The 20,085-nt window shown below is 35.6% G+C and overlaps 1 protein-coding gene and 1 pseudogene across 4 annotated transcripts in view; one reads left to right on the plus strand and one right to left on the minus strand.

Moving 5' to 3' along the window:
- Window positions 1–20,085, plus strand: part of Prdm5 (PR/SET domain 5) — a 212,912-nt gene that overhangs the window by 96,377 nt on the left and 96,450 nt on the right. For all 4 annotated transcript variants that reach the window (XM_074041652.1, XM_074041653.1, XM_074041654.1 and 1 more), the window contains 2 exons: window positions 4,679–4,763; window positions 5,628–5,785. In XM_074041652.1, coding sequence (XP_073897753.1) covers window positions 4,679–4,763; window positions 5,628–5,785 — 243 coding nt within the window. The remainder of the gene's footprint in view (window positions 1–4,678; window positions 4,764–5,627; window positions 5,786–20,085) is intronic.
- Window positions 458–558, minus strand: LOC141411208 (U6 spliceosomal RNA; annotated as a pseudogene).

Here is a 20,085-nt window from a genome sequence, read left to right on the forward strand (position 1 = left end):
AATTTTAATGCTGATACCTAAGAGAAGGGGAGGTGGTACTATTGAAAGTAAAACTTGACTTTTGTTGTGCTTTGTAAAATGAATTTTATCTTTGAATGTAGGTAGATAGACTACAGAGTCATTTGACAGGATTTTAAAGTTCATATGAATTTTACTCCAGTAGCTCCCACCATGTATGTGGATTTATCATGTGATATATGAGATAATAACATTATTTGCTGTATAGTGGTGATTTTGATCCTTTTAGGGAAAAATAATGAAATAAGCCCTGGACCGGGAATGAAAACCTGGTTTCCCCGATCTTGGCCAGCAGTCCTTCATTTAACAGTTTGCCTGTTTTCTCATTTCTGAAATGGACACTGAACTGATTAGAATTTTTTGTTTGTTTATTCTCTTAGTGACATGAAATTACTACCCCTCCCCTCTTCAATTTCTAAGTGGCATTTTATTATTAATTGAAAACGTGAAGCGTCTCGTGAATTTGTGTGTCGTTCCTGTGCAAGTGCCACGTTAATCTTCTCAGTAGCATACAGACTTTAGTGTATGTGCTGAAATTACTTTAAAAGAATTTTGCACAGAATGCTGGTATAGGTCCTTCATTTTTTATGTCTCTTTTCCTTCCTCCCCCTCACTTTTATGGCTTGGGGAACAGAACCTTAGTAGTGACAAATGATTAAACCTGTTGGAATGCTTATTTTTAAAAACATTCTCTTCATAATTCTATTTAAATCTTTGAGGTTGAAAGTTAACATATTTTGCCAAATAAGAATATTTTAGCAAAGTTGGTTAGGGAGCATATTTCTGAATAATGTCCTTTTTTCCATTTAGTGGAAATATAGAACTTTTTTCCCCTTGAAGAAGTATCTTTAAGGGGAATACAAGAGCTACAGCTATGTCTTCAGGTTATTAACATGTGCAAAATGTTAATAAATTCTTAGCTAAATATAGCCTTTCTTCCACTGTACGATAACCTCTCAAACTTAGCTTTTCTGAATACATACGCAGTTTTTTTTTTTCCCACTCCAGTTTTGACTGTTATTTTAGTTGGGAAGTCTAAATGTCTAATAGAGTGTAGTTGCAGTATTTTACATTGCTATTAGATAGTACTTTGTAGCAATACTAAATTGCAGAATTGTATTTTATATTACCACTTACTATCCTCTATTGCAATAAGATACTTTATAATCTTTATTGAGAATTATTTGTTTTGCGATTTCAAATGTTACAATACTACCTTTCAAATCAATATGGAAAACTGGAAATTTTGCAAAGTACTTGTTTTTAGCATTAGGTATATTAAATAGTATTACCTATCATTTTCACTTTAAATCTTATTTTCTATTAAGACTCCTTAGGAGTTTTGAAGGTGGCTTTTGCCTGAATTTTCCTCTATAAATAAGATATCTAATACAAAAAATGCTTTCATGTACAATAAATTTTGCCTTTTATAATTTCAGTAATAATACCAATTCAACTTTGAAATGTTTTATTTCAGAAATTGTTAGGAAGTAAATGAGTATTCTGCAATATTGTTTGATGGTTACCATTTTGTGAATGGATAAATATTTTTAAATATTTTATATATAAACATTTAATATTAAAAATGAAAATAAAGCTTTTATTTCTACATGCCTCAGAAGATTTATCATTTTAGAGTAACTTATTATCATTATAAAATTATATGTATTATGCAGTATACATACAGGGTTTAAGAATATAAATGTGCTATAATACCTTTAATAAACATTAAACATGTATAATTGCTCCTTAAACATCAGTGCTCAGCTGAAGCGACTGGGTAGACCTTTGATGGATGAAGCTGCCTTTCTCTTGCCTTGGCCTGGGCAGTTTTTCTTCTGTGCTCTGTGGCACTTGAATTCTAAGTGCTGGTATAGGTGGTTGTGCAGACTTCACACTGCTTTCTGCGCAACCAGGGGATTATGGACTTAATAACCAATGCATCTCAGAAAGGGAGCTGTGAGACTCTAGTGAATGACATCTTTAGATGCTGCTAAATTCCTTCCTTGATTTTCACAGGTGAGTTTTTTGCTCACCCAGAGTCAGACCTGATAGACGCAAAGGAGGGTTGTCAACTTTATATCTGCCATGTACTTGGGTAGAGAATAAGACCAGGGCTGAAGGCTTCAGATAGATTAGCCTTGCTTCTCTTCTCTTCCAGCCTTACCCCCACTTTCTGCCCAACTTGCCATGGCTACTTTGATGAAGGGAACCATTCGGGGATCACTCAATTCTCCACTCATTACTGTGTACTGTACCAGGTCAGGGTCTTGATCTTTCTGTGATGTCTGTAGTTACTCTGCAGGATAGCTACAATATTGGCTTCTTGGAGAAGGGGCTTTGCTTTTCTGTGGTATTGTGAGTTATACCTTTAATGAGGTTGAAACAAAAACTTGATTCCACCAAAACTGCTGTTCAGTCTTCAGCAAAATAGCATATTACTCTTGTTCAGTGGGGTGATCAGCAGTTCTGATAGAAGGCTTCATGCAATTCATTCCTTTTAGAACTCTTACCTTGTTCCTAATAATAAACTGTGCTTCTTCTAAACTGAAGAGAACACCCACAGAGTGGGAGAAAATATCTGCCAACTATACATCAGACAAAGGACTGATAACCAGAATATACAGGGAACTTAAAAAACTAAATCCTCCCAAAACTAATGAACCAATAAAGAAATGGGCACGTGAACTAAACAGAACTTTCTCAAAAGAAGAAATTCAAATGGCCAGAAAACACATGAAAAAATGCTCACCATCTCTAGCAATAAAGGAAATGCAAATTAAAACCACACTAAGATTCCACCTCACCCCTGTTAGAATAGCCATCATCAGCAACACCACCAACAACAGGTGTTGGCGAGGATACGGGGGAAAAAGAAACCCTCTTACACTGTTGGTGGGAATGTAGACTAGTACAACCACTCTGGAAAAAAATTTGGAGGCTACTTAAAAAGCTGGACATCGATCTACCATTTGATCCAGCAATACCACTCTTGGGGATATACCCAAAAGACTGTTACTCCAGAGGCGCCCGCACATCCATGTTTATTGCGGCACTATTCACAATAGCCAAGTTATGGAAACAGCCAAGATGCCCCACCACTGACGAATGGATTAAGAAAATGTGGTATCTATACACAATGGAATTTTATGCAGCCATGAAGAAGAACGAAATGTTATCATTCGCTGGTAAATGGATGGAATTGGAGAACATCATTCTGAGTGAGGTTAGCCTGGCTCAAAAAACCAAAAATCGTATGTTCTCCCTCATATGTGGACATTAGATCAAGGGCAAACACAACAATGGGATTGGACTATGAGCACATGATAAAAGCGAGAGCACACAAGGGAGGGGTGAGGATAGGTAAGACACCTAAAAAACTAGCTAGCATTTGTTGCCCTTAACGCAGAGAAACTAAAGCAGATACCTTAAAGCAACTGAGGCCAATAGGAAAAGGGGAACAGGTACTAGAGAAAAGGTTAGATCAAAAAGAATTAACCTAGAAGGTAACACCCACGCACAGGAAATCAATGTGAGTCATTGCCCTGTATAGCTATCCTTATCTCAACCAGCAAAAACCCTTGTTCCTTCCTATTATTGCTTATACTCTCTCTACAACAAAATTAGAAATAAGGGCAAAATAGTTTCTGCTGGGTATTGAGGGGGGGGGGAGAAGGAGGGGGCGGAGTGGGTGGTAAGGGAGGGGGTGGGGGCAGGGGGGAGAAATGAACCAAGCCTTGTATGCACATATGAATAATAAAAGAAAAATGAAAAAAAAATAAACTGTGTTTCTACTTATTCAATTTCTCTGTAGAGTCGGGGAGGGAAAGAACTAATATTCAGTTGTATACTTTACATTAGCTAGTTGTCTGTTATATTTGTTATTGTTAAAATGTATTTTATTTGCTTATATTTAAGGTATACTACATGATGCTATGAGATACAGATATATAGTAAAATAGTTGTTACAGTGAACCAATTTAACATATAATCTCACATATTTACTTCTCCTGTTATGGCCAGAGCAGGGATAATCTACTCATTTAGTAAAAAGTCCTGAAGACAATGCAGTAGAATTGACTAAATTCCTCATGCTTGTATTAGATGTTTATACACATCCATCCTACATGCTTGCTGCTTTATACCCTTTGATGTACTCCTCCCTATTTTTTTTTATTGTTTTCCTCCTATCATGAAACTTTTACCTTGAACTAAATACCTTCAAAATCATCTCTCTCTCCTTCACTGCAGTTATTATTTGGCTTTGTGTGACATATATTTAAATTTAAAGTATTGTTGGCTACTAAAAAAGGAATATTATTATCTACAGGTAATATATTTCTATGTCTAAATTTGTGTGTAACAAGAGTTAGGTATATCTTTTACTTTTTAGTTTACAGTTTAGTTACAGTAACTAAAAAATAGGTTAGCTATATTATACACTTAAGTAACACAAATGCTGTATTTTCTTTTAGTGATACTTTTACTAGATAATACATTCATTTCATTTTCAATTTTATAGGATAGCATGAATAAATTAGGGCTGAATAAGTACTTTGGACATTGTAGTGGCACCTATACTTATTTATGCTTTTACTTGATCTGTGCAATTTATTAGGTTTTAGCATTTTATTTAAACTGTCAATTTAATCTTTTGCAGATTCATGAGATATTTGATTGTCAAGAATGTATGAAGAAATTTATTTCAGCTAATCAGCTAAAACGTCATATGATTACCCACTCAGGTAACCTTATACTTGCTCATATATATTGAAATCACTTCTAGAAGTCAGAGTGTTTTTGAAAATCTGCATTATTTGGAGATAGATATAAGTGTTTCAGTAAATTAAAATCAGATCAAAAACTGTTGGCTTTCAGGTATGCTTTCTTTGTATCACACAGCATTTTAAAAATGTGCTTGTCAGCACTACATGAATATTTTGTAAATATGGGTTTTATGTACCTGTCTAAATGTTTATTTCCTGCTGAGAATTGGAAGTTGGAAGTTTTGCTGTATGTGGCCTGTATTGGCCAGCAGGAGGTGGCTCTGTCTTTAACGCCATCACTGTCAGGCCTCTCAGCATTTAGGTCTGTGACCCTGATTTAAATTCATACATATCAGCACATTTTTCAACTGGAAATAGAATTTCTTCTTAAATTTTTTTTTTGTGTGTGTGTGTGGTACTACGGCTTGAACTCAGGACCTTCATCTTGAGCCACTCCACCTCCCCTATTTTTGTGAAGGGTTTTTTGAGATAGTGTCTCATGGAACTATTTGCCTGGGTTGGCTTCAAACTGAGATCCTCCTGATCTCTGTCTCCTGAGTAGCTATGGTTACTGGTGTGGCGCCTGGCTCTTCTTTGGATTTAAATTTTTTTTCTTTTTTTAGCAAAACTACCTTTAATTTTCAAAATAGGTCTGTAGAAGAACAAGCTTACATTCAGTTGTGAATATTCACGTATCGAACTCAGAGTGGTAGTTTTTTTGGGGGCTTTTATGATCATGCTTTAATTTGCTTATGCAAAAGAATTAATTTAAGGTAAGGATGTTTTCCTTTTTATCCTTTACCTTTATATAGATAAGGGATTGTCTCCACTCATTTTTCACAGAAAAACGACCTTATAATTGCGAGATCTGTAATAAATCTTTCAAGAGACTTGATCAAGTGGGTGCCCACAAAGTAATACACAGTGAAGATAAACCTTACAAGTGCAAGCTTTGTGGAAAGGGATTTGCTCACAGAAATGTTTACAAGAATCACAAGAAGGTAAAAGCTTATTAGTATTCTTTTTGTTACTAATTTGCTGATAGAATTTTTTTGTATCTGGGGTACTCCAGATACTGGAGAAGATCTTGCTTCCTCTTTGTAACTACTTGCTCTGACAATAACCCTGTTTGGTCTCTTCTGAATTCTATTTTCTGTTTAAACTGTTCTCAAAAGCAAAGTGTCATATTGAGCTGTTGAATCAATTCAACAGCTCTTGGCTTTTTCATCAATTTTTAGGGCCATGAGCTTGTACTAATTGTTAAGTACTAATTGTTCCTTCTTTTCATGTTCATGTTACTTTTCTGAAATTATCTTCATCGTTTTTGTCCTTGTAGTGTACTTTCCTGGGTCTTCTGCCAGTTTCCCTGAATACTTCTTTGGTTTCTGGATTAGTTAGCTTTCAGTCACTGTGACAATACCTGAAATAATCAATTTATGAGGAGGAAAGATTTTCTTTTGGCTCCCAGTTGAAGAGATTTTAGTCTATGGTTGGTATTTGGTTGACCCCTTTTTTTTTTTTTTTTTGTGGTAGTTGAAGTCAGAGCCTTGTGCTTGCTAGGCAAATGCTTCACCACTTGAGCCACAACCTCAGTCCTTTTAGTTCTTTGCTTTCACTTGTTTTTTATACAGGATCTCATGCTTTTGCTCGGGCTGGCCTTGGACCACAATCCTTCTATCTATGTCTTCCGAGCAGATGGAGTTACAGGCATGCACCACCACACTGACTTGTTTTTGAAATAGGGTCTTGCTAATTTTTACCTGAACTGGCCTTGCACTGCAATTCTGTGTCTACCTCACCAGTAGCTGGAATTACAGGGGTGCACCACCTACCATCTCTGGCCTGGCTCCCCTGTTTTTGGGCCCAAGGTGAAGGTAAAACATCAAGGTGGGGAGCACATGGTAGAACAAAGATTCTGGGAGAGGGAGGGAGGGATGGTGAGGGGAAAGGGAGAGAATGAGAATTGATTGAAGACTGGCTTCTAATATTTCTTTCAACAGCATGCACCCAATAAATCTAACTTCTTCCACTAATGCTATCAGCTAGACAAGTGGATTTCCAGTGTTTATGTACATTATCATGTATACTCCTTTTCCTGTTACTCAGAGATCTCTAAACCATGACCTCAACCTCCAGCCTGTTCTTCTGTTATTTGCATCAGGCACACCTAAAACAACTCAACATATGCATTTTTCCTGCATCTTCGCTGACTTACCCTTTCTCTTGAAATTACAAATCTCTTTGTTTCTTCTGTTGAGTTTTGTTTACATTTCTTACACTTTTCCTTTACTCTAGTTCATTTTAGAATGTAATCCATTTTGTGTAGATAGTAAGTAGTATTTGAATTGAATCCAGAAAATATGTTAAAAATATTCAGTATTTTAGAAGTACATGTCAAAACACTTGTGATTTGACAATATACTTGCTTATTGGTTTTGTTCGATATGTTTTAATATGCTGTTAAATAAAACACAAATAAAAATATGTGTGTAAAATCCCTTAAAATAAATTGTTACTTTTTAAAAAAAAATTATAGTATTTCATGGCGATGGTAGTTACTTCAGTTTTTGTTGGGAATTTTCCAGAGACATCATTATCTTTTGAAATCATTAAATTTTGGTAACAATTTTAAATTTGTTCCAAGAAGATAAAGAAAAGGTAGATTTACCAAGGAATAAACGGGGTTGATTGATAGTGTTTCAAATCACCTCTGTGTAATTTCTGGCTTACTACCCTTATGTTTAACTCAAGCATTATATGTTCAGAGGCAGGTCTGTATTCATTACTGCTGCTTTGGAATTATATGACTATAAAAAAATTACCTGACCAGTTTCCTGTTCGGTCTCTATAACTCTCTTGCTCCTTTCTTTGATGAAACTGATCTACCCACATTTATGAGTTTTTCACAGTTCGGCTTGTGTTATATTCCATATGGGAATTTGGCATAGGATCTTTGCACCATCTCTCATACTTCTCAGTCATAAATCATATGAAAGTAATAATGATGTCTTGGGAAGGATGATGTCTGTAATTTCCAAAGTGGAAAGCACAATCAATCCTTCTGTTTTAGACAAACGTGTTTCCTACTGTGTTACGATCCTAGTGTATATATAGTATGGTTATGTGAAAATATATGAAATATTCTCCAAGAATCATACAAAAGTGGAATCAGCCTTCCATCATTATTCATTAATGGCTACTTAGGAAACTGCAAAATGAGGATATGCCAAGGAAATCAGAAATCTGATCTTCATGTAGCATGCCCAAGTGCTGTGTAAGTAATTTTTTTGTTGCTTTTTGAGTATTAGCCTCTTTTATTTTTAGCTTTTAACATTTTTATTATACTTATTTGAAGTCACCTCTTCTCTTTAAAAAAGGAACATTATCAGTCATATTTTCTTAAAAAAGGTATATTATCACTTATGATTATGACAGAATATGGTGAAATTTTAGAGGAATGACTTCTATTTTTAGAACTTAGTTACTCATTTTATCATCTTGCCAGTTATAGAGGATCCATAGGTCAAAATTGGTTTTTCTGCTTCCTCATCCTTTCTGCAATTGCTAGGATCTGATTCTGAGTTGCATTTTATGTTCTAACTAAAATAAAAATCACTTATCTGGATCCAGTTATATTTTGATTATTTAAATCACAATTGGACAGATATTCAGAATCCAGGAAGTAGAACCTGATCAATTCATCATCATCCTCTATTTTGTTCCCTACCAAACTTCTGCCAAGCAAAATTTGAAGACGGTGTAGATATGGTGCATCCCTCCTGTAGGGTGTTTATTTATATTGACCAAACAATCTTGGCTTGTGGAGCTAGCTGTTTACTTGATGATAGAGATGAATACAGAGAAGTTTTGCCCTGAGGAAGTCATAGACAAGCTCCTTGGGGACAGTTGTCTATCTACGTAAATATAGGACCTTTTTTCATGGCCCTTTATATAGCCTTACAGGTTTGGAACTTCAGAAAACTATGTGGAAATGTAGCCACGACTTAAGAAAAATTGTATTGGGCTCTCACAGTAATGTCTCATTCATTCACATTCAAAGTATTCTAGGCCGTGAGCACTTTGTGGGATTTGAAGTCAATTCACTGGGTCATGAATAGCCATTAAAAATTAAAATAGAAAATGTAAGTCATTTAATGAAGTAATGTGTGTAGTTGTGTGCGTGTATGTGTGCGTGTATGTGTGTGTGTGTGTGTGTGTGTGTGTGTGTGTGTGTGTGTGTGTATGTGTTAGATTTCAATGTAGAAAGTATTTCCTTGGTCATGGTCCAGCAATTTGAAAGACAATATAGTTTAGACTTTGCTTCTGTGCAGTTCTTTTAGACCTTAAAGAAAATTATGAATTTCTATCTTAAAAGATCATGAGTTAGGTTGTGAAACAAGATATAAATTTAACATGAAAAATATTCTTTTTTTTGGGTTTATTTCTTCATTTATTCATATGTGGATACATTGTTTGGGTCATCTCTCACCCCTTCCCCCCACCCCTCTCTCTGTTCCCCCTTCCCCCTCGCTTTAAGGCAGAACCTCTTTTGCCCTTTTCTCCAATTTTGTTGAAGAGAAGACATAAGCAATAATAAGAAAGACATAGTGTTTTTGCTTGTTTGAGATAAGGACAGCTATACAGAGATTACTAGCATTGCTTTCATGCACATGTGTATTACTACAGGAATTGATTCATCTCTACCAAACCTCTTCACTACTTCCCTGTCACCTTCCCATTTGAACTCTGTCAGTTCAAGATCACTATAGTAGCTCCTCTGCAGTGGGCATATCAAACACTTTCAAGTTTTGGGTTTCCTTCCTTTCCCTGTTCCTCTTATATGTGTTCTCCCCTTAGTGTGTGATACATGTCCAATAATATTACTGCATTTGTTTTAGGTCTAAAGTCTGCATATGAGGGAGAACATACAATTTTTGGCCTTCTGAGCCTGGCTAACTTCACTTAAGATGATGTTCTCCGGTTCCATCCATTTACTTGTGAATGACAATATTTCATTCTTCTTCATGGCTGAGTAAAATTCCATTGTTTATAAATACCACATTTTCTTAATCCATTCATCAGTAGTGAGGCATCTTAGTTGTTTCCATAACTTGGCTATTGTGAATACCACTGCAATAAACATAGGTGTTCAGTTGCCTCTGGAGTAACCTGTGTCATATTCCTTTGGGTATATCCTTAAGAAGTGGGATTACTGGATCATATGGCAGATCTATGTTTAGTTTTTTAAGAAACCTCCATATTGTTTTCCAAAGTGGTTGTAGCAGCTTACATTCACACCAGTAGTATATGAGGGTTCCTTTTCCCCAGCATCCTCGCCAACATTTATTGTTGGTGGTATTTTTGATGATAGCTATTCTAATGGGGGTGATGTGGAATTTTAGTGTGGTTTTAATTTGCATTTCCTTTATGGCCAGAGATAGTGAGCATTTTTTCAAGTGTTTTTTTTTTTTTTTTTTGCCATTTGGATTTTTTCCTTTGAAAAGGTTCTGTTTAGTTCAGTTGCCATTTCTTTATTGGTTCATTGATTTTTGGGGAGTTTAGTTTTTTTGAGCTCCCTGTATATTTTGGCTATCAGTCCTTTGTCTGATGTATAGCTGGCAAATATTTTCTTACACTCTGTGGGTGGTCTTTTCAGTTTAGAGACTATTTCTTTTGTCGTGCAGAAGCTTTTTAATTTCATGTACTCCTTTTGTCCATCCTTTCTCTTAGTTGCTGAGCTGCTGGGGTTCTATTGAGGAAGTTCTTGCCTATACCTATTGCTTCTAGAGTATTCCCTGCTCTTTTCTATACTAGGTTTAGAGTTTGGGGTCTGATATTAAGGTCCTTGATCCATTTTGAGTTGATACTAGTACAGGGTGATTGATATGGATCTAGTTTCAGTTTTCTTCAGGCAGATAACCACATTTTTCAGTAACATTTGTTGAAGAGGCTTTTTTCCATCGTATGTTTTTGGTGTCATGTCAAAAATAAGGTGGGCATAGCTGTGCGGCTTCATATCTGGGTCCTCTATTCTGTTCCACTGGTTTTCATATCTGTTTTTGTGCCAGTACCATGCTATTTTTATTGCTATTGCTTTGTAATATAGCTTGAAGTCGGATATTGTGATACTACCAGCATTGCTTTTTGCTGAGTATTGCCTTGGCTATTCACAGTCTCTGTGTTTCTAAGTGAAATGTAGGGTAGATTTTTCAATCTCTGTGATGAATGTCATTGGGACTTTGATGGGAATTGCATTGAACATGTAGATTGCTTTTGGTAGTATAGCCATTTTTACTATGTTGATTCTACCAATCCATGAGCATGGGAGATCTTTCAAATTTCTGTAGTCTTCCTTGATCTCTTTCTTCAGAGGTTTGTAGTTCTCCTTGTAGAGGTCATTCACATACTTTGTTAAGTTTACTCCTATATATTTGATTTTTTTTATGCTATTGTAAATGGTATTGTTTTCAAATATTCTTTCTCAATTTGTTCATTGTTGGTGTATAGAAAAGCTAATGATTTTTGTGTGTTGATTTTGTATCCTACTACATTGCTGAAGCTGTTTATGGTGTCTAGGAGTCTTTGGGTAGAGTTTTTTTGTCTTTGAGATATACGATCGTGTTGTCTGCAAATAGGGATATTTTGACTGTTTGTTTACCTATTTGTATTCCTTTTATTTCTTCTTCTTGCCTTATTTCTCTGGGTAGGAATTCTGGGACTATGTTGAATAGGAGTGGGGAGAGTCGGCACCCTTGTCTCATTCCTGATTTTGGGGAAAATTATTTCAGCTTTTCTCCTTTAAGTATGATGTTGTCTGTAGGTTTGTCATATATAGCCTTTACAATGTTGAGGTACATTCCTTCTATTCCTAGTTTTCTTAGAGCTTTTATCATGAAGTAGTGTTGGATCTTATCAAAGGCTTTTTCTGCATCTATTGAGATGATCAAGTGGTTTTTGTCCTTGCTCTATTAATGAGCTGCATTACATTTATAGATTTGGGTATGTTGAACCTTCCCTGCATCCTTGGGATGAAGCTGACTTGGTTGTGGTGAATGATCTTTCTGACAATGTTGTTGGATTCGGTTTGCCATTATTTTTTTGAGAATTTTTGCATCTATGTTCATTAAGGAAATTGGCTTATAGTTCTCCGTTTTGGATGTATCTTTGTCTGGTTTTAGGATGAGTGTAATACTGGCTTCATAGAATGAATTAGGCAGTATTCCTTCCCTTTCTATTTTGTGGAAAAGTTTAAGGAGAGTTGGTATTAGTTCTTCTTTAAAGGTCTGATAGAATTCAGCTGAGAATACATCAGGTCCTGGACTTTTCTTTTTTGGGAGACTGTTTATTCCTGCTTCAATTTCATTTTGTATTATAGATCTGTTTTAAGAGGTTAATATCCTCTTGGTTCAGGTTTGGATGGTCATAAATATCTATGAATTTGTCCATTTCTTTAAGATTTTCAAATTTTTTGGAATATAGGTTCTCAAAGTAGTCTCTCATGATTCTCTGGATTTCCTTGATGTTTATTGTTATCTCCCATTTTGTGTTTCTGATTTTACTGATTTGTGTTTTTTCCCTCCTCATTTTAGTCAGATTTGCCAGGGGTCTGTCAATTTTGTTTAGTTTTTCAATGAACCAACTTTTTGTTTCATTGATTCTTTGTATGGTTTTTTTGGTCCCTATTTCATTAATTTCAGCCCTTATTTTTATTATTTCTTTCCCTCTGTTTGTTTTGGGTTTTGCTTATTCTTGTTTTTCTAGATATTTGAGATGTACCACTAGGTCATTTATTTGAGATCTTTCTGTTTTTATAATATATGCACTCATGGCTATAAATTTCCTCTTAGGTCTGCCTTTGCTGTGTCTCTTAGTTCTGGTAGGTCATGTTTTCATTTTCATTAACTTCCAGGAACCTTTTAATTTCCTCTTTTATTTCATCGATGGCCACTGATCATTGAGTAATGTGTTGTTCAGCTCCAGTTGTTTGTGTATTTTCTGCTGTTGTTTTTGTTGTTGAGTTCTAGTTTTAATGCATTGTGGTCAGAAAAAGCATGGGATTATTTCTATTTTCTTATATTTGCTGAGGCTTGCTTTGTGCCCTAAGATATGATCAATTTTGGAGAAAGTTCCATGGACTGCTGAGAAGAATGTATATTGTGCAGAAGTTGCATGAAATATTCTGTAGACATCAGCTAGGTCCATTTTGTCTGTGGTATGATTTAGTTCTATAATTTCTGTATTGATTTTTTGTTTGGATGACCTATCTGTTGGTGATAGGGGATATTAAAGTCTCCCACTACCACTGTGTTGGAATCTATATATACTTTTAGGTCCTTGAGAGTATGTTTGATGAAATTGGGTGTACTGATGTTGGGTGCATATAGATTGATAATTGTTACTTCTTTTTAGTGTATTTCCCCTTTTATTAGTATGAAGTGTCCTTCTTTATCTCGTTTGATCAGTGTAAGTTTGAAGTCTACTTTGTCCAAGATAAGTATTGCTACTCCTGCCTGTTTTGGGGGGGTCATTGGCTTGATAAATCTTCTTCCAGTCTTTCACCCTATGCCATTGCTTGTTTCTGTCAATGAGATGGGTCTCCTGTAAACAACAAATTGTTGGATCTCCCTTATAATTTGGTTTACCAGATGGTGTCTTTTGATGGAGGAGTTAAGTCCGTTAACATTCAGTGTTAATATTGATAGGAATGTGGTGATTCCTGTCATTTAGTTATTTTTGTTGTTTAAAGGTTTGATTGTGTGCAGCTCTATTAATGTTACTTTCTGATTCCTTGTCTTTTCTTCTGTGGTTTGGGTTGCCTGTCCTCTCGTGGTTTTGTTTGCTTTCATTTTCTATGTGCAGAATTCCTTGGAGAATCTTTTGTTGTGGTGGCTTGGTGGTCATAATATTGTTTTAGTTTCTGCTTATCATGGGAGATTTTTATTGCTCCATCTATTTCGAATGGTAGTTTTGCTGGGTAGAGTATCCTAGGGTTGAAGTTATTTTCATTCATTCCCCAGAATACCGCAGTCCATGCCCTTCTTGCTTTTAAGGTTTCCATTGAGAAGTCTGCTGTGATTTTGATGGTTTTGTCTTTGTATGTTATTTGCTTTTTCTCTCTTACAGAGTTCAATATTCTTTTTCTATTCTCTGTGCTTGCTGTTTTAATGATAATATGTTGTGGGGGTCAGGTCTGTTTGGTATTCTGGAGGCTTCCTGTACCTGAATGGATATTGGTTTCCCTAGGTTTGAGAAATTTTCTGTTATTATTTTGTTGACTATATTATGAGTCCTTTTTGCTTGGATCTCTTCTCCTTCTTCAATGTCCATGATTCTCAGGTTTGTTCTTTTGATTGAGTCAGTGAGTTCTTGTATATTCCTTTTGCAAGTCTTGAGTTGTTTGACTAACAGTTCTTCATTATTTCCTTTAACTTCTATTTTATCTTCAAGTTCTGAGATTCTGCCTTCTGCTTGTTCCAGTCTGCTGGAGTGGCCTTCCAGTGTGTGTTGTGTTTGTTTGATTCTTTTTTCTGAGATTTCCATATTTTGGGTCACTTCCTCTTTAATATTGTCTATTTCATCTTTAATTCATTTATCTCTCTTTTTATAGTGTTCTCTGTTTCATTTTCGTGGTTTTTTAGGGCTCCTATGTCTTTTTATTTATTTATTTATTTTGAAATTTATTTATTTTTATTTTATTTACTTGTTTATGTGTCTTCTGGTATTCTTTCTTTTTTGTGTCTTAGAATTTCATGACTGCATCTTGTACATTTTGCTTAACTGTGTTCTCCATGAAATTCTCAGGGATTCCTTGCAAGATTTCTTCTTTGAAGATGTTTTTGTGGGCATTGCTTGGTTCCTTAGTGTAGTTTATCACTGTTTTGTTGGGGTCAGGGACTGGGTGTCCATTTTCTTCATTTCCCTCTGAATCCTGTATTAAAATTATTTTTTTGAGGAGAGTGATTTCTGTCCCTTCTTATTCTTCCCATTGCTCCACTTGGTACTGTGCAACTATGTTCTTGATAGGTTAGTTTGTCGTTTTAGTTACCTGTTTTCTTTCCTTTGATGTAATTTTTTGTGTTGTGGCTGTCCTGATTGTTAGCTAAGTTGGTGTGCTATTTCTGTGCTGGTCTGGAGGTGTAATTTAACAATAACTTATTCACATGTTCAATACCTGACCAGTTGTTTATATATTATATCGAAGACCCCTTGGTGGTAATATCTATAAGTAATGGGAGTTGGGTGGTTAACGTTTGTTAGGCTTGCTATGGAAATTTGGGGAGTAGATTAGGGTGTCCCTAAACAGGGAGGTGGGACGTGGGTGGGTGAGTGAGGGAAGTGGTGTGGGGGCTGCTGGGTTTTGTGGCCCTTCTGTGTGCTTGGGTGTGTGTGTTTGTGTGTGAGTTAGGTGTGAAACTAAAATATATGGTATAAATTAATGTGAAAAATACTCTTAAAAATACCTTAAGAAAGTGCCAAGTGGAGACTGAGAGATAAGTCACTCAATAATTGTATCATATCTACACTTTCCTTCCTTTAGCATAGGTTGCAATTCTTTAGGCATGCTGTTGGGAAGGACTGTCTGTTGATTTTAAGATGCTGTATTGTACAAAATTACCTGTCTTTGTGTGCTGGAAGCATCGTCACAATGTTCTGATGTTCACACTATGAGGCACATGTAGGAATTGAACCTGACATAGCAACAAGTAAGTGCAGATTGCTATCTGAAGCTCATTTTCTAATGGCAAACTCTTATTTTTATGTGGTACTTGGATTTGAACTCAGGGCCTATACTGTGAGCCACTCCACCAGTCCTTTTTTGTGATGGGTTTATTCAAGATAGCATCTCAGGAACTATTTGCCCCGGTTGGCTTCGAACCATGATCCTCCTGATCTCTGCCCTCAGAGTAGGTAGGATTACAGCCTGGCTCTCTGGCAAACTCTTTATCCTGCTTAAATTGTTATTCTTTTTAAGTGGCTGATGAGATAACAATGTACAATTCACTTAAAAAACTTTCTGTAGATTTCTTTTTTTCATTATTATAGCACAGTTGACAAAAATTATATTTATTTGTGTTACTAAATGTGGTATTTTAATGTATGCATACATTGTGAAATGATTACCAGAGTCAAGCAAATTAATTTATCTATCATCTGACATAGTTATCTGTTTTTTTGTTTTTGGTGTGGTGAGAACATTTAAAACTATTCTTTTTATTTTAAATGTTCTCATCACAAATAGTGGTATGTGAGATGGTTGATGTCTTAATTAGCTTGATGTAGCCACTCTGCAATATATTAAAACATGTTGTAATATATATATATATACACACACACATTTTTTCCTATTAAGATAAATAGATGAAAAAGATATGTTCTCAGGAATTTTTAAGTGTACAGTACATCATTATTATACCCACCATAGTATACTCTACATCTTCATGATGTATTCAGCCTAACCAAAACTTTGTGTCTTTTCCCTGACACCACCCTGTTTCCCTCTCCCTTCATCCCTTTACTTCTATTTCCTACTCCCTGGCAACTACCATTATAATGTCTGCTTTACAAGTCTGCCCTTTTAGATTCCATATATAAATAAGAACATGCAGTATTTGTCTCCTATGCCTGGCTTATTTCGCTTGGTGTAATATCCAGTTTTTCTAAACCCTTTCCTTACTCTGAGATAAATACTTGGCTCACAGCCCACTGTCAAAACAGTGATGTTGTTTTATCCTCTGACCCAAATAGAGAAACTTCCTTCCTAGCTTTCCTCACTTGACCCTTCTGATCAAGTATCTATTAATATCCTTACCTTCTCATAGCCACAAAGAAATATTGGAGGAGAGAAAGTTTTCATTTCTTTGCTTTTTAATTTAATTAAAACCTTTTGGGAGTCTTTTTACCTCTTTTGTAGACATCTTAACACAAATCCTTAAATTACAAATGAATGCTTAGTCAGTTAAGGAGCACTGGTTATAATCATCTTCACTTGCTAACTTCTCCTTCCCTCAGAGTTCCAGTCTTCTATCCAGTGGTTGTCCTTCTGGGCTGTCCACAAAATACCAAAAACTGCACTTTTCACAATCTATTTGCTAATTACTGCCTCATATACTACTGTACACTGATAACTAGATATTATTTTGTAGGCTGAATAAAAGACAATTTTTATCCTGCATATAATGCCTGTGACATACTTCAGGTCACAGTTTATAGTGAATTTGAGAATAAAAGTTTAGCGATGAGAATGCGAGTATCCTAGTCATTCTGGACTGCTATAGCAAAATATTGTAGACTGGGTGGATTAAATAGGAAACAGTTTTTCTCATAGCTCTGGAGGCTAGATAGTTCAAAGTGCTGGCACGTCTGGTGTCCGATGAGGGCCCACTTTTAGTATGTACATGGCCATCTTCTTGTGTCCTCACATGGCAGAGAGATAGGGAACGCATGCTGTAATGTGTCTTCTTATAAGGACTTGAATCCCATTCAGGAAGGTATCTCCTTATGATCTAGTTATGTCACAAAGGCCCCACCTCCTGACAACATCAAAATGGGGGTTAGGATTTCAATGTAGAACTGTTGTCAAGACAGAAACATTTAGTCCACAGTGGTGGCTTGGTGGCAGTCAGGAAGGTAGGGAATCAGAACTGGGAAAGGTGATCCTAGAATGAGAAAGAGAGAATGAGATGCCACTCAGTGGCCTGAGGTTGAGAAGAAATTCCAGCATACTAGTTCATTTATGAAATTTTCAGATGACATGTTTGATCATAAATGGTATGCTCTTCATCTCCCCAGTAAAATAGTAACATTCACATTTCATACTGATGTTTGTGTAAGAGAAAAGCACAAGATTTCTACTGTCCATGTGAGAGAGAAGTATATTTAAAAGTAAATGCTATCTTGACATGTATGTTTCACCTAAGAACTTAGTTCTTTGATGTAACATAGGACTTGAGGAAATTTTTATCTTGATTCCTGTACTACTCAATTTTTTTATAACCATTGCTACTATGAACAGTACTGCAGTGAACAACCTTTTGCATAGAACTTTTTAAGTGTGCTAATAATATTTCTGTGAGTAGATCTTACATACTGAATTTGTGGGTTAAATATTTAATTTATTCTACATTTTGATTGCTCTTCTCCAGCTGCATTCTGAAAAGGCTCTATTTTTTCTATTAGTGTTTGAAAGTAGACAATAATCTTTACCATCACTGACTTCTGATTTTATTAGTCTTTTCTTCAGTTTGAGAATTGAAAAGTGATTCTCATTGTATTTTAGCAATGATGGGTAAAATTGTGCTTTTTAAAATAAATTTATTTTCTATTGATATTCCTTCTGAAAAATTCCTGGTTTTGCTCTTTGCCCACTTTTCTCTTGGACTACCTGGCTGCTTTCTTGTTGATTTCTAGGAGTTCTATAGATATTGTGGATATTAATCCTTGCTATTTTTGTTTCTAATCTTGCCCTCATCTACCAACTTGCATATTTTGAATAAAAAAGTCACTTTTTTATTTTGTCAAATATTAGATAGGTTATGAGTTTTATGACTTCTGAGTCTTTATAACTTTTTTTCCCCTCACTTATGAAACCTTACTCCCTCCAAGATTATGCAAATATTCATCAATTTTTTTGAAGTTATGTTAGCTTCCTTTTTATTATTATTTTATTCTTAGGTGTCGAATGAGATATTTATAAAATCCCTAAAATATAATTCTACTTTTGTATTTCATTCTATTCTACTTAATCTCTGTTCTCTTGCAATATCTTACTATTTTCATGATTGCGATTTATAATGTGTTTCTGTTGGACAAAGCCTCCTTTGTAGTTTTGCTGTTTTAAAATTATCTTATATGGTGTTTTGGGCAGATTGATATTAACAAGCGGCTTTCCAGTCACTGCTTCCTTTACATCTTCCTGGAGACCCATAGCCAATATTGAAAAACAACCCCTGTTCAGAAAAATTCCTCATATAAACACTTGCTCTGGTGGATGATTCAGTTCAGAAATGTTTTGGTATTTTTTCTTTTTGGTAGAAAAAGCAGAGAACAAAAACATGTCTCATTTTCCTCTGTAGTCAGAGGAAATTAATTCTCCACTATCAATACATGTCATGTATTAAAACATGTTGTTGAGTCATAACATAGAGATCCTTTTCGTACCATTTTCAGTTTCGCTGTACCTGAAATTCTACCAAGTGGTTAACTCAGCCCACGGTTTCTATTAAAAGAACTGTAAATAAAAGAGGACTGGGAAAAACCTTGGGTCAGCAAGAGCCAGATGTGCTAGTGGCTTATGGAGAGGGCAAAAACTTTGTGTAGCAGATGGGGGAATTTTAGCACATGAGGGCAAGCAGAATACCAGTGTGAATCTTCAATGCATAATTTACAATAGTAAATGACATAAACAATCTTTAGTGAGTAGACAGTATGATTTTAGAAGCTAAGTTCAATGGAAAATTAATAGATCTTTGAAAAAGAGATACTCTTTGTTATAATACCAATGTGTATCATACCAGAAAATATCACAAACCTAAACCAATGAAGATGAGAAATGTACAAATGAGAACTGTGTATGTAAAATACGCAGAAAACAGTATTTTCAATAGAAAATAGGCTTCAAATATAATATTTCATCTTGGATTTGTATATTTAAAATAAGTAACTAACTCTAAACTCCAATCCTTTCTGGTTTTTTTTGGGGTGGGGGCTGTATTGGGGTTTGAACTCAGGGCTTTGTGTTTGCCAGGCAGGTGCTTTACCATTTGAGCTGTGGCTCAGCCCTTTTCATTTTAGGTATTTTTTGAAGAGTCTTGCATTTATGCCCCAACTGACCGAGACCACAGTTCACCTAATTACACCAACATGTAGCTGGGATGACAGGTGCATATCACCACACCCAGCTTTTTCTTAGTTGAGATGGGGGGGGGGTGTCTCACGAACTTTTTGCCTGGGCTCCCTGGAACTGTGATCCTCTCTGTTCTGCCTCACAGGTAGCTAGGATTATAGGTGTGAGCACCATGCCCAACTTAAACGAGCACCATGCCCAACTTAAACTATAATCTTTTCATTTTAGTTTACACCTATATTACCCTGAAAAAATAGACTTGCTAGTTTTTATGAAGGTTTCATTGGGAATGTATCCTCTGGCAGTTTTGACACTTCATATAACTGGGGTAGTGGTTTACACACACACACACACACACAAGCACGTATATATTGCTACACACAAACATACAGAGAGAGCAGAGAGAGAGAGAGAGAGAGATCAAGAATCTTTTCTATTGTTGCCTGACCCAGTATTCAC

The sequence above is a fragment of the Castor canadensis genome, chromosome 9 (assembly GCF_047511655.1).
Source record: "Castor canadensis chromosome 9, mCasCan1.hap1v2, whole genome shotgun sequence".
Taxonomy (NCBI): domain Eukaryota; kingdom Metazoa; phylum Chordata; class Mammalia; order Rodentia; family Castoridae; genus Castor; species Castor canadensis.